The sequence below is a fragment of the Pristis pectinata genome, chromosome 11 (genome assembly GCF_009764475.1).
Source record: "Pristis pectinata isolate sPriPec2 chromosome 11, sPriPec2.1.pri, whole genome shotgun sequence".
In the NCBI taxonomy this organism is placed as follows: Eukaryota; Metazoa; Chordata; class Chondrichthyes; order Rhinopristiformes; family Pristidae; genus Pristis; species Pristis pectinata.
In genome coordinates, this window is record NC_067415.1 from 16,527,868 (window position 1) to 16,543,138 (window position 15,271).

General features: G+C 37.9%; 1 protein-coding gene across 17 annotated transcripts in view; it reads right to left on the minus strand.

Annotated features, from left to right (window-relative positions):
- Positions 1 to 55: 55 nt before the first annotated feature.
- Positions 56 to 15,271, minus strand: part of LOC127575749 (inositol polyphosphate-4-phosphatase type I A) — a 165,021-nt gene continuing 149,805 nt past the window's right edge. For 12 of the 17 annotated variants that reach the window (XM_052025784.1, XM_052025779.1, XM_052025783.1 and 9 more), the window contains one exon: positions 6,155 to 7,995. In XM_052025784.1, coding sequence (XP_051881744.1) covers positions 7,815 to 7,995 — 181 coding nt within the window. In that variant the 3' untranslated portion in view covers positions 6,155 to 7,814. The other 5 variants (XM_052025795.1, XM_052025793.1, XM_052025794.1 and 2 more) reach the window with 2 other exon arrangements.

The window sequence follows — 15,271 nt, forward strand, 5'->3', positions numbered from 1 at the left end:
ATAACAGATTTCCAAAGTTGTTGGGTGGGGATGGGGTGGGGGGCGGGTGCTTGTGGAAGGAATGTCAAATATTGGCAAACATGTAGAGGTAGGTTTGGATTATACTGTACCCACATAAATAAATACAGTACACCAGAATTAAATTACTGGGTGGGAATACCAGCTAACAGCATGGGAGGGGTGATTCAGCAATGGAGTAGGAACCACACGTTCTTGAATATAAAACAGTTATGACAAATAAAAGGTGTATGGCATGAACATCAGAAGCAGTGAAAAAAAATCACCAAGATCATAGTAATAGAACAATTGGTCTTAAAATAGGTTTAATACAGTTCAAAAAAGACTACAAATCTAGATCATCTTTAATTTTGTTTATTTAAAAGGTTATTATTAGAAACATTGAACAAAACTTGTTATCTTAGAACAGTGGGTACAGGTTTTATGCAGTGCCAGGCACACAGTGATGGACTCCGCAGCAGACTTTTGTACAAGTTCTAGTTTACAAGATGCAAAGACTGCAGCTCTAGGTTTGTCACATTTAATACTGCTCAAAATTGGGTGAAGGGTTGACAGAGGCCATGGACCAGGAACACAAATGTGGCTCAAGTTCTGAAGTTTGCATTCTTGATGTTGAAACTGAAAATCTTAGTCAAATTTGTTTTCAATACTACTAATGAAATGATAATAAAAATCACTGTGGATTGTAAGAACTTATTTTCTTATTTCTGCAGAAAGCAACATCTCCCAGCAACTACATTTTAGTTGTATCAATTTCCCAGATCTAAATAAATTGTAGGCAAAAATTGGTTAAGCTCAGGGCACAAGGTCCAATAGATACTGCTGATTAGCCACAAGTGAGGTTATGGCAACTCTATTTTAACCATTTCAATTAGCTTTAGTTTAAATGACCTACACACAATACAGGTAAATATACTTCATGTGCATCAACTCAAGACACTAATCAGTGTTAAATTTCACAGTACTTTACAACAAACTTAGAACCGTGACCCGAATTTATCAGACACGAGACCTTTCCGCAGTTTGTCAGGTGTCCAGTGGGTTGACAGACCGTTAGCTCGCACGAGGTACACCAAACCCGCTACTGTTCTTCATCCTAAACACAGGTGAACAGAGCTTCCTCTTAGCCATGATGTGGCGTGTCCTCTTGATTACATTCACTGGTCTAGAGGACGTAATGTTGTCTTTGCTGCTTTCCATACAATGGTGTCATTCACTTAAACCATACAAGCTGATGCTTAAACATTGTTCACACTGTTTTATATCTTCCCCTATTACCACCACATAAATGAAAAGGTAAATGTAAATACATGTACTCATATCACATGCCAAGTCGTACTATTTGTTGGCAAGCACTATAATAATTCTCTGTAAAGTGCTTTTGGACATTCAAAGAACATAAAGCGGTCCAATATAAATTGATGTTCTTTTAAAATAAATGGAAGACTATCATGGGTAGATGTCAGGGTTGATAGGGCAAGGTGGAGTATTTACAGATATTTTTTCATCTGTATCAAACTTATGAAGTGGGATTATCCATTTAATAAAAGACAGAACACATCCCTTCTGCATGTACACCCTTTGGCACTCTTTTATGTGGGCTTTAAGTAGTAGGTATATTTAAATCAAACATCTGAAAATGACCACAATGAAGGCCTCATCACAAATGACTACCCCTGCCTGCGGTAGGCTCCTCCAATGACTATTCCAACACCAGGAAGAAAAATACATAAAAGTAATAAAAATAAAAGTACAATGGCAGTTAATAGCATCAGAGATGTGACTCGGCACAGGAGTAGGAACTAAATATTCTTGAATATAGAATACTTATGACAAATAAAAGGCATGTGACTTGAATGTTAGAAGCAGCAAAAAAATAGTGGAGGAATTGGTCTTAAAATAGGTTTAATGCATAAAAAATGACTGAATCTACAATAATTTTACTTATTTTAGGTAAGATTATTATTAGAAATATTGAACAAAATTTGGTATCTTAGAACAGTGGGTCACAACAGAAGTGTCAAGCCAGTTCTGTTGTATCCCACCTTATGCAATTTGTGATCAACTCATTACACATCTTTGCAATCATGATTTCTCTAGTAACCAAAATATTTCTACATTTTTAAAATTTCGTAATTATGTTTTCAAAACCAAATTAGGGCCATTTCTTCTCAAAGGCTATTCGAATTTGTGGATGTCTTGGGCTGTTCAACCTCCATTCCAACATCCTGTGAGATCAGAGCTAATTCTGACCACCTGGCTCCCTACTCCTTTAGTTGATTCAAGAATGAACACACAAGCACCAAAAATAAAAACATTAAAAGGAAAGTGCTGGTGGATTAACACCTTAACATGTATCTAGATTTTTTTTTAAATTAAAAAGACCACGCATTACTTCTTGAGAATTAAATCACTGAAAAGACGGGGAATTTTAGGTAAAAATACAGATCCTACACACCTTCTCATGCTACCATTTCTGCAATTCTTTCTAGGATTATTTTTGCATTCATTGGTGGTCGTAATTTGGTGTGCAGATCTCAAAAAGCAGACCTACTGATAACCATATCAATTGGTAAACTATAGAACTACATTGTAACAGTATGCTGGAAACATGCGATGGAACGCAGTTTGTTTTGAATTAAGATAATTGGTTAGCCTAATACATAAGACTCAAATTTATTATGACAAATCATAAATCTAGTTCGTTCAGGCACATATAGCAGTTAAAAGTACTTAAAAATAGTCATAACTGAAGGAAATTAAACTCCTTGAGGGCATCGGAAGACTGCTTTCCCAATGTGCATACTTATTCAATGAATACCTGAGCAGGATGTACAAAGTGGACACCCCCATCTTCTACAGCCCTGGGTCAGGGAGGTAAAAAATGGCCTGAGACTGCAGCCCAATTCTTGCATGTGTGGATTGGGGTACAATGGCTGAGGACATGCTTATGCTGAACTGTGAAATATGTCCCTGTGCAAATAATCAAGCAACATCTAATGTTACTACTCACAGACAAATGCTGGGGTAACAGACAAATCCCACTTCTCTTGGAATCATCCTTCAGTGAGGAAATAAACCTTACAAAAAGGAACAGTGTCAATAAAAGTTGCTGTGGTACTGCATTCATTGCCAGGATGCCTTTAATTAGTACATGGCCATTTAATTGTATATCCAGAGATAAGAAGTCAATGTCTTGGTTCTGAGTTGATCCAACATTGCTGCTGGAGCCATTTGGAGACAGAATATGAGTCTTGCCATGATCAAACCTAATGGTAATAATCAATAATAATATAATTTACCACCAAGAGCAATGGGAATGGGAACCTTGGGTGATTTTTTAGACAAAGGCTAATTGCAATACCTTGTCTGTTGCCCTGGTAATTCAGAACAGACCAGGTTTCTGGTTTGATGAGATCTATTATTGAAATATCTTCCCCTAATATGGTACTAAAATATTGTCCAACAGAAATTCAAAGAGCAGTAAGTTATATCTACAAATACCTTGGTGTATCTAACAAAGACTTGGAGCACAGTTGAAGATAAGCGACTTGTCAGTTTCCTTTTTAATATTTCATACCACAGGTGAGAAGCATATTATTACAACTTACTTGAATCTAATGTAATTGTAGGAAACAAAAATAATCCTACAGGTAAGATACATCTAACAGTTTGATAACTGCAAAACATAAATAAACTCATTAAAGGTAACATAAAATGTGAAAAGTTTCAGACCAAATGATATTTTCATATACAATATATACATGAAAAATGTGCAACTTAAATCATAACTGCATCTCACAGTAAGATATGGAATACACAGTTAATTTACAGGATTTGCAAGTATAATACAACATAATCAAGTGTGTACAAATACAACTTACTTTCCTCATCTATACTAATATTCTCAAGTACAGTCTGTTTTGCAAACTGATCAATCTCTATTCAGCAGAACATACGCTTGACATGCTTTTGAATTCAGACAAGACTCTAACGTTGCACAAGTTGCTACTTTGAAAAAATGCGAACAAAATCATAAAGAAAATTGGTTTAGTGAAGCCATATCTGCATTTCATCTGCACCTTCTTCTGGTAAAGCTCTTGTTGTTTGGGTTTTATAATTCTATCCTCTGCAATGGTGCATGGAAAATCTTCATATGCAATGGAATTGGAGCAGCAGAAACTGCAAAGTTTTACAAATTTCCTTCTACAGTTTTCTTATTCAATTAGTTTCAGTGCCATCTTTCTCTTGCATCTTGTAAAACAGCAATGAATATATTCTACATAAAAAGGTTAAAAACTTCGTAAACACTATAAATTAAATTCACGTATAATTCCCTTAAAATTAAGTGTAATAAAAATGCCTTTGACTTGATTTACTTGGGGCTTTACATACAAGAGCCCTCTGTGACTTAAGTGCTTTAATGCAGGTATGTGCATTTGAAAGTAAATATGAAAAATTTTAAAATTCCTATATATTGTCTAATTGCAGAAGTCTACAGAGTACCACTTGGAATGTGTACAATTACAAGTAGACTGGCAGATATGTACTGCATTCTGGATGCTAGAGATCAAACTAATTTTCCCAAACTACTCTGAGGAGGTTATAACTCTTCATTGATCCACAGAATTTGCACTTAGACAATCCCATACACTTCTCAAGGTAGTTGAGAACATTCTTTCTGCAAGGAAACAAAAATGCTGTGCAACAACCATGAAGATTTCGTTAAGAATAGACCAAGTTCACTGAAATACGTTCATCAGACCTAAAGTCATATTTAATCAATCATTTCCAATAGGGTCTGTCTACATTCCTTTTTTGGCAGTTGGTTTGAAATTTTTAACTGGGGTTATGATTAAAAGAATACAATGTCATTGCAAAGCAAAAAAAAATGCAAAGCAAGCATTTTTGTACAAGGGCATATATAATAGGACAAGAGATAACATGATTTGTTAGCACAAGATTAGGCAACGTGAATTGCAATATGATTTGGGCAACAGCAAGTATAAAGGGATCTGGCTGCAGTATCTGGAATGGTGACAAAACATCTAAAGCGAATCTGCATGTTCCTAATGTGAAGCAAGTGGAGTGAGGCAGAGAAATGAATGCCAGTATGGTATTCCATGGTAGTTTCTCACCCATGACTTACCTCATGTACATATTCTTAATGCAATCAAGATTTTGCACTGTCAGAGCAACTCTTAAAATCTCTCTTTACTCTTTCTGCATTCACATTTCTCACATAAACAATGCTTTAGGAGAAAACTTGTTTCTATCTCTGACTAAACAACACCCATTTCCTACAACACATTACTGATTCTGTACTTCTCCTGCTTTGAATAAGAAGCAGGTACATAGATACATACATTCTGTAAAGCTGCACTTATTGTTGTAATTTGGGAAGTCTGTGGAAAGCCACATCATCGTTGCATCTATATGACTGTCAGTAAAATGGAGAATTTAAGCAACTATTTCACTGCCAGTCGCCAACATCAGCACATCTTCAAAATAAGCACCATCTGTTCTTTTAAAACATGAGGCCAAGTTTCTAGCAAACCATCTGAAATGTGCATGCAGTTGTAATAGTTTGCACTCAACTCCAAATAATGCCCACACTGTCCAGCCAGACTGTACTGACAAGATTGTGCAGAGGAAGGACTTCCCATATACTGCTGTAGTTCTAATTTTTTTTAAATATGCAGATTGCTTTAAAATAGTAACCCCACAATCTACTCTATCATATATTATAGTACATCTTGACAAACTAGCCAAAAGAGCATGCTCTACATTTATAGAGGAAAAAGACCAATTTGGATGATTCTGTGGAACATTTGCATCTTCAAGAAACATTTAACTGTTCAACAAACTACTTTTTTTTTGGTTGACAGCTATGTTCACTATACACATTTCATTGTAAAAATCCCCACAGCTATCACTATAAACGAGTAGTCATTCATGGGAGTGACGTTTGGTTAAGGTCTTTTTCCTAATTTTAACTGTCGACTTTTCCAAAGGTTCCTTCTGGTGGCCTGTAATGTTTTGGAAAAGCCTTCAACTGTAGAGTGTTAAATGCGTACTTGCGACATCCAACATTCTTCATGGTGTTTTCTCGGCGACATCCCTCGCTGGGGAAGAAACAAGTACAGAGAATGATAGCAGCAAAGAAAAAATGAAATACAAAAGAAAAGACTTTTAAGACAATAGCAGGATGAGCATTTGGTTAATAATGAAGCATATGAATGGTGAGTAATGATTACACAATACATGCTTCACAGACCAGGATTAGATTGCTCAGGTTTACACAGTCATGTAAAAAAGATTGGTTTAGGTCAGGTTTGAACACAATTATAACACACCCATAATAATTTCTGATGAGATCCTTTTGTTCAGAGTTGCATCTATGGCCTGGATTGGCATCAAATACTTGTGCCCACTGCACAAATTATAGTTTGGCAGTTGAAATATACAAAAATAACTATTAATGCTACCAGTTTATTGATTTGTAGGCGTCACCTGAAGTAGTGGCAGACTGAAACATATAGATTGTGAAAGGATCAGAGCTGCCAGAAGAGAGCAACAGCCAACCTTTGTGCTGAGGAGCTGATTTTGAAGTACGTTTCATGCTGAATGGGTAAATGTATGGATCAGAGACCAGACAGGCTTCAGGACTGATCTTCAATTTGTTCTGAAGCAAAGTAACATTAGGGGTGCTGAACCAGTTCTGGAGCCTGAGGCAGTGGGGAAAAAAATTCAGCAACCGCACATTGGAATGCAGTCAATTTGGTAACAAAAGGCAGGATGGATAGGATTCCATTGTCAAATATCCATCAACACAGCCTTGTCTACATTACAAATGTGCACAGGAATCAGGTCTTGAAGGTTCCATACATTATGGTAATTATTAATCACCGTTTTCAGAAATGGGATTGTATAATATAATAAAAAAGTAAAGGACTGGGGCATTTGGTAACTATCAGACAATGTAGTCAGAGCCCATTCAACCCACTGTACTAAATGCTCTTTTCCCATAGCCCTGGGTCAAATCAAAGTGAAAATACTATTGATTTATTCACTTATACTGGCCAAATGGGTGTGCTATAAAAGAGAGCAGAATGCAGTACAATAAATGCCTGTGTTTTCACAAGCAAGTTAGTTGTCATATGATATCTGGCCAGATGTCTGAACAGATGTTTTCAACTGGCAAAGCATTTCTTATGCAAGTTACATAAGTCACAAGACAAGTTATTCCAGAAAAGGCAAATGTACATTTTAGAAGATTATAATATTTTAAAATAAATCTGAATACAATGTTAAGTACAATCAAGCAGTTCCAAAGAGGATTTACCACATTTGAGGTCTCTTCCAAGAAAGTACTGTAGTTTCAGAACTCAACACAAAAAGAACATTACAATAGAACAGTCACACAACATCTAAAAGAAAATATATGACTGCACTAAGAAGTGTAGGGAGGGGTCAATTTTTTTTCTTTTGAAAATACAATATATGAGCTCAGTCCTTATATTTTTGATATATTCCAAGAATTTGAGGTACTAGTCAAATACTTCTTTACAAGAGTTCCAGTGTGTACAGTAGTTAGAATCTTTCATACATCCTCTAGCTTTAGCTTTGATAAAATATATACATAAAGTACAGTATAAAGTTGACATTTGTAAGGCAAATTTTATGGTGGACAATTCTATTGCACAACCTTCCATTCAGCGGCTTCTGAGAAGCAAGTAGCTAAGCTCTTTTTTTTAAAACTTTTTTGGAAAAAGGAATGGCTTTTAATCTCCTCTTCATTGGCATCGAAATCTGGCCAGCAGATACGCTAGGCTCAGAAAGACCCATACAATCATTAAGTTGGGGCTAAAAGCAAGTAAAGGAATGGAATAAAGGAGGTTGGGATCAAGCCTGCAATCGCGGATGGGCACCAAACCACTCAAGTTCTTCTGTGTGACTACCTCCCGCGTTCCAATGCTGTGAAAAGGGAAAATATAGGAGATGGCAAGGGTGGGGGTGGGGGTGGGTGACGGGGAAAGGCAGCAAAACAAGCGTGCAGCAAACACAGCAAAAAAGAATAGGCAAAGATATTTAGAACAGGAGGGTGAGAGAGAGAGAGAAAAGAAAGAGGAGATTCATTTATGTACAAAAGGGACAAAATAGAAATTACAAAAGGAAGGCACCAAAACCAGCAAATGAAAATAAGATTGACAAAAGTAACATATTAGAAAGAGAAAGAGTGACAAAAGGGGAAAAAAAGAGAGAAGTTGAAAATTCAGAAAGAATGCCAATGGTTTCTCATGTTCAGTCCGTATGTAACAAGTACATGCTGCACTGCCATGCCTCACACCATGCTTCAAATTGTACAAGCAAACTGAACGTGAACAACCATCCTTGTATTTAACCCTTTCTCACCATCTAAAGGAAAAATAATTACAAGGTTTCCACAGATTGTTTTAGTATATCTATGGATCATAATACGGCAAACAAGAATGCTACCTCTTGCCTAATTACAAGTTGGTTCATTCTGGGAATTCTTAAAATAGAAATTATTCCACAAGGTTTACGACACTGCTAAAGAAATCTGTGAAGGTTAGAATCCAATCATAAATCACAGCTTTATTTGGAACTATGGCAGTATGAATATGTTTTCTTTCTAAACAATTTAGTTACCTATCAAAAAAAGGGCAATTATTGAAGTAGAAGAATTAGTCTCTCTTTAATATTTGGGTGAGATAGGATTAAATGACATGTAAACAGAGAAAGGATAAGAAAACTACAAAAACTTTCAGACAAGGTACACAATAAAATTAACTTTAAAACTTGAATGTTCAAAAAGGGTTTGATCATTTGGTGCAGAATTATTTACTGTGACTTAATTCTTATCCTTTCTTATACAGCAAATTAAGAACATGTCTTTAGTGCTGAAACTTTTCCATACTTGAGAAATATTTAAAGGATTCAGTGTTCCTGAAATTTGCAAAACATGAAGCAAAATTGATGAACAATGCATAAATGAGGACTGTAAAACAAAAAAGATAAGCTCTCAGACACCTCTGTAATTTTAGCCACATTCACATTGTTCTGTTGGACAAGAAACAAGCAACTTTACTGCTGTTGTGCACAGGAATAAGAGCAAACTGCAGAAGAGTTTTCTAGAGAGAATGCCAGATAAACAACGAATATATCTGAACAAAGCATTCCAGTTTACTTACTTCCCATCGAGTTCAATCATTTGAAAATGAAAAATAATGATGCAAAATGTGGTTCCTATTTAGAACTTTTAACAATTGCATTCTTCACTTATCAATCTTCATTTATCAATCATCATTTAATCACTTCCTATCTTATTTCTTTTCATTCTTGTGGTGGATTTCCTAAGTCATGGAGCTGCAGAGAAGATACACTGATGAAGCTTTGCAAAAGCCAGCTCTCAGTAGGCTAATGGGGTGGTATTGAGCCTCCAGGTCATGCTTCAGAAAAAGTTAAACAGATACTGCAAACTCACTAGGGTTCTATGGGAAGCATCAAGTGCAGAAAAGTGGCAGTTAGACAGTAAGTATCAAACAGGAGATCTTACATCTATTGAGGCGAACTGTCTATAATATTCCCATGAAAAATAAACAAAGATGCCAGAAATCCAAAATGAAAACAGAAAATGATGGGAACACTCAGCAGTTCAGGCAGCATCTTTCCACTGAATGTTCCCAGCATTTTGTTTTTATTTCACAATATTCCCATAACGCATTATAGTACTGAAATTGCTTCAAACAGATGGGGTGTGCTTCTGATGCATCCATATTTACAATAATGCAGCAATGCTTCTCTCTCCTGTGCCCTTACAAACTGGCATCAATCAGGCCTTCAAATTCCAGTCACTTGTCAACTGCTCAGTGGGGGAGAATGTAGACTTAATTCATTCCTTTCACACAGAATGCAGCTCAGCTCTGATTAACAGCACAAACATTTATCCATCCATCCAAGACTGCAAGTCACTTCATCCATATGATGAAATACAACCAGAAAACACGAAGCACTCAGCAGATAGGCAGATTACGGAAAGAGAAAAGTTAACATTTCAGGTCTGAGACTTAAAAAGTTCAGATGGTAGGTTTCTGATCTGACAGTTTTATCCCTTTTCTCAGATACTGTCTGACCTGTAGACTGTTTCCAGTATTTTCTGTTTTTGTTGTAGCTGCAGTGCTCGATTTCCATGTACAGATACTGTTTAATATTCCTGTCCTGTTAACTAATGCCAAAATAGGTTAGCATAGACAGGTACCTGCACTAAGCTGTACTTATTTAAAAAAAAACAGCCCATTTTCTCTTTTTCAGTTATTGCAGAAAGTTGTAACTAAGCAAGCACTGCACAATTCAGTTGACGTATTAGCTGTTTAATTGTTGCCATAATGCAATCATCGAATGCCTTAGGTTTCCCTTTGTTTGTTTCTCCTGGTATTTTACAAGAGAGGAGACCTTAGCTGATCGGAGCTGATGGTGAACTCAGAGCTGTGACAATCACCAATGGGCTTTCTGGTTTTCCTACTATCCACTATCCTTGTTGTAAATGAAAATATTCTATCAATATTCAGTAGGGTTTTTCATAAATTCATGGAATTATACAGCATGGAAACAGGTCCTTTGGCCCATCTCTTTCATGCTGACAAAGATTCCTTTCTATGCTAATCCCATTTGCCTGCATTTGGCCAATATACATCCAAACCTGTCCTATCAATGTACCTGTCCAAATGGCTTTTAAACTTTGTAATTGTATCCACTCTACCACCACCTCTGACAACTTGTTCCTTATATCCACCACAGAATCCTGGAGTAATACAGCATAGCAACAGGCCCTACATCCCAACTGGTCCATGCCAACCACAGCATCCTCCCTGCTAGTCCCAGTTGCCCACATTCAGCTCATAACCCTCCAAGCCCCTCTCCTTCATATACCTATCCAAACGCCTCTCAGATGTTGCAATTGTACCCGCCTCGACCACTTCCTCTGGCAGCTCATTCCAGGTATTCACTACCCTCTGTGTAAAGAAATTACCTTTCAGGTCTCTTTTTAAATCTCTTTCCTCTTATCTTGTATCTGCGCCCTCTAGTTTTGGATTCCCCAACCCTGGGGAAAATACTATGACCATCCACCTTATTCGTACCCCTCATGATTTTATAAAATTCTGTGAGGTCACCCCTCATTATCCTATGCTCCAAGGAATAAATATCCTGTGTGACCAACCTCTCCGCCATCTTCTATATGAAAAACTTGCCCCTTTTAGATCCTCTTTAAATTTTTCCCCTCTCACCTTAAACCTATGCCCTCTAGTTCTAGACTCCCCTTGGAAAAAGATTGTGACTATCTACCCTATCTATCTCATAACACTATAAAGGGTTCTAAGTTTATATATGGTTCTAATAGAGTGGAATTCAACTTCCTCAAAGGGCGGCACAGTAGCATAGCGGTTAGCGCTATGCTATTACAGCGCCAGCGATCGGGGTTCGACTCCTGTCACTGTCTGTAAGGAGTTTGTACATTCTCCCGTGTCTGCATGGGTTTCCTCCGGGTGCTCCGGTTTCCTCCCACATTCTAAGAGACATACGGGTAGGTCAATTTGGGTTTAAAATGGGCAGCGCGGACTCGTTGGGCTGGAAGGGCCTGTTACCACGCTGTAAATAAAATTTTTTAAAAAATTTAAAATTTAAAACAGTACACCCTGAGCTACAGCAGTTCGGGTAACATAAATTTGCCCTTATAGAATTAACAAGTCACTACCAAAGAAAAAGAGATACGGAATTAAATTTTGCTCGGAACAATACAGGCTGCCAGTTCACAGCAGGAGGCCACTTTAGGGATTTGCTTTGGAAACTGACAAGGCAATCTTTTCTATTGATATTTGTACAATATTATTTTATCAAACAATGCAACATCCATTTCTAGTTAATTGAAATAACAACCCTTTCTCTTCTGCCTACAATACAATCAGAATTCCCTTGCCTATAGACCGCGCACCCACAGGGGCATTACTGTTGTGAGAAAAACTTCCTATAGAAACACATCTCCACTTATAACATGGGATTCAATGGTGGGGGGGGGGGGCGTGCGCGGTGGAGGTTCACATTACAGAAAATAGTGATACAGGTAGTTTTCTGGGAATGCAGCCCCCTGTAACTTGGAGTACACTGTTTTAACTGGGATCATTTTAGTGTAAAAGACAGAAGGAGTGGAATTTTTGAAGTGCTCAGGTGAGCAACTAGACAGTCCTACTACAGAGGAGGCAATATTAGACCTAATAAAACCATAGAACCATACAGCACAAAACAGGCCCTTCGGCCCAACTAATCTCATGACGTGTAGAAGGGTAAGTTGTTGAAGTGTCAGTGGGAGAACATTTTAAAGATAACAACCATTAGTCTAAATTTTGAAGTTGTTATGGAAAGGAATAAGGATGCCCTGTGCATTAACATTCTGAACTGGGGAAGGCCAATTTCAATATCATAAGACAGGACCGAGCAAAAGTAAACTGGGAGTAACTACTTGCAGGGAGGGCTACATCTGACAGAGAGTGGGAGTTGTTTAAATACAGTGGTGTGCCACATGGATCACTGCTGGAACTCTCATTGTTTGTTATAATGATTTAGATGTGAATGTAGGAGGTATGATTAGTAAGTATGCAGATGACACAAGAATTCATGGCGATGTTGATAGTGAGGACAATGGTTGTGAGTTACAGGATGATACTGATCAGTTGGTAAGATGGACAAAGCACGGGTAGATGGAATTTAATTCTGATAACTGTGAGGTGATACATTTTGGGAAAACTAGCAAGGATAGGACATATACAATCAATGGTCTGGCTCTAGGGAATATTGCAGAACAGAAGAATCTTGGTGTACAAGTTCAAGATGGCAACCTAGGTAGATGAGGTGGTAAAGACTTGCCTTCACTAGCCAGGGAATAGAACATCAGAGCAGGGAGGTTGTGGTACAATTTTACAACATACTAGTTAGGCCAAAAGTGAAGTACCAAGCACAGTCCTGGTTGCCATACTATAAAAAGGACATGGTTGCACTGAAGAGAGTGCAGAGGAGATTCACTGGGATGTTGCCCAAGATGGAATGTCTTAGTTATAAGGAGAGACTGGATAGGCTTGGTTTGTTTTCCTGGGAGCAGAGAAGGCTGAGGGGGAATCTGATAGAGATGTACAAAATTATGAGGGGCATAGAAAGGTAGATAGAAGGAAACTATTCTCCATAGCGGAGCTATATATATAAAACTGGAGTGCATAGGTTTAGGGTAAGGAGTAAGAGATTTAAGGGGGAACTAACAAAGGGTGGTTAGAATTTGGAACAAACTGCCGGGCTGGAGGCAGGAACTCTCTCAACACTTTAGTAGTATCTAGGCAAGCACTCGACTCACCAAGGCACAGAAGGCTACAGACTAATGTTGGTAAAACAGATTAATATAGATGGGTATTTGATGGACAGCATGGACATGGTGGGCTGAAAGTTAAAAAGCTATTTCTGTGCTTTATAACTTTAAATAAAATATTTAATGGAGTTATTGTTCCTTCTCTTCTAGGGGCAGGCACGGTGGTGTAGCGGTTAGCATAACGCTATTACAGGGCCAGCGACCCAGGTTCAATTCCGGCCGCTGTCTGCAAGGAGTTTGTACGTTCTCCCCGTGTGCATGGGTTTCCTCCGGGTGCTCTGGTTTCCTCCCACATTTCAAAGATGTACAGGTTAGGAAGTTATGGGCATGTTATGTTGGTGCCAGAAGCGTGGCGACACTTGCGGGCTGCCCCCAGGACATTCCACGCAAAAAGATGTGCAGTATTTCACTGTGTGTTTCGATGTACATGTGACTAAGAGATATCTTATATGCTGGCACCTTCAGCAAACAAAGTTAGTGAAGTTTACTTTTGAAAGCAACAGTATATTTGAGAATATTCTATGACCTTACCCAAAAGAAATCTCCTAGTTTTGAATTCTTGGGAAGTGAAGTGAATGGGCAAGGATAAGGCAAACGGAACATAATGTGGAAAAATGCAAGGTCATCCACTTGGTAGAAATAATAGAAAACCCTGAATTTTTTTTTAAGAATGGTGAGTGATTACAAGGTTGGTGTTCATTGATACTGGACACCCTTGTACATAAAACACAGAGCTAATGCGCAGGTACTGCAAGCAATTAAGGCAGCAAATGTTGCGTTGGTCTTTACTGAAAGAGGATTTGAGTATTAGAGTGAAGTCTTACTTCAATATTATGTACAAGACTGTTCTTCCTACCCAAGGAAGAATATACCTGCCATGGAGGGAGTACAATGGAGATTCACCAGATTAATTGCTGTATGTACTGGTGTGTGACGGGTGTTCACAAAACAAGGACAAAATTTACCCTGGCTGGAATTTCTATAGCCAGGCATCTCAGTCTCAAAATAAGGGTTGTCCCTTCAGGTTGGAGATGAGAAGAAATTTCTTTAGCCAGAGGATAAAGAATCTTTGAACTTCTCTACCTGCGAGGGATATGGAAGCACAGTTGCTCAGTACTTTGCAGTGAGAAATTAATAGATTTTTGAACATTAATGGATTCAAGGGATACAGAGTTAGTGCAGGGAAGTGGTGCAGAGATAAATGATCAGCCATAATTTTGTTGAACAGTGGACCAGACCATACCTGCCTCCAATTCTTGAATTGTTATGAGCTAGCCTCAGCATCTAGTGGAATAACACTTGAAATTTCCACTATACTTTGTTGCCTGAAAGATAAATATGGTTTCAAAACTGCTTCAGTAATTTTGTTTTTAGCCTCTTCGTGGCATTCTGGAATTTTTCATACACACGCACATTCTGAAACTTTATAGTCTCTTTTTGGAAAAGTGGCTCATTATTGATCCATCATTCAAAATCTACTACATCTGGAGACACGGAAGATGGCTGAGGGTGAGCTGGGGTAAGGGATTATAGGGTATCATTAGGGAGAAAAATGGCAGAGCTAAGTGGCTGTCACATCCTAATAAATTCTGAAACAGGCACTGTTGGGTAGGTTTTGTGATGGGCGTAGGTTTTGTGATGGTGTATTTTGCTGGTGGCAGGGTAGAACTGACAGGCCATTAGAAGACACTGACAGCTTGGGGAAATTCAGATTAAGTCAATGACATCATGTTAATAGATGGGGGAAGAAGGATACAGTGAGCAAGGTATGGTTACTGCTGCAAACTTATCCAAAGCTGAAAGATTTTTAGTTACACCTTC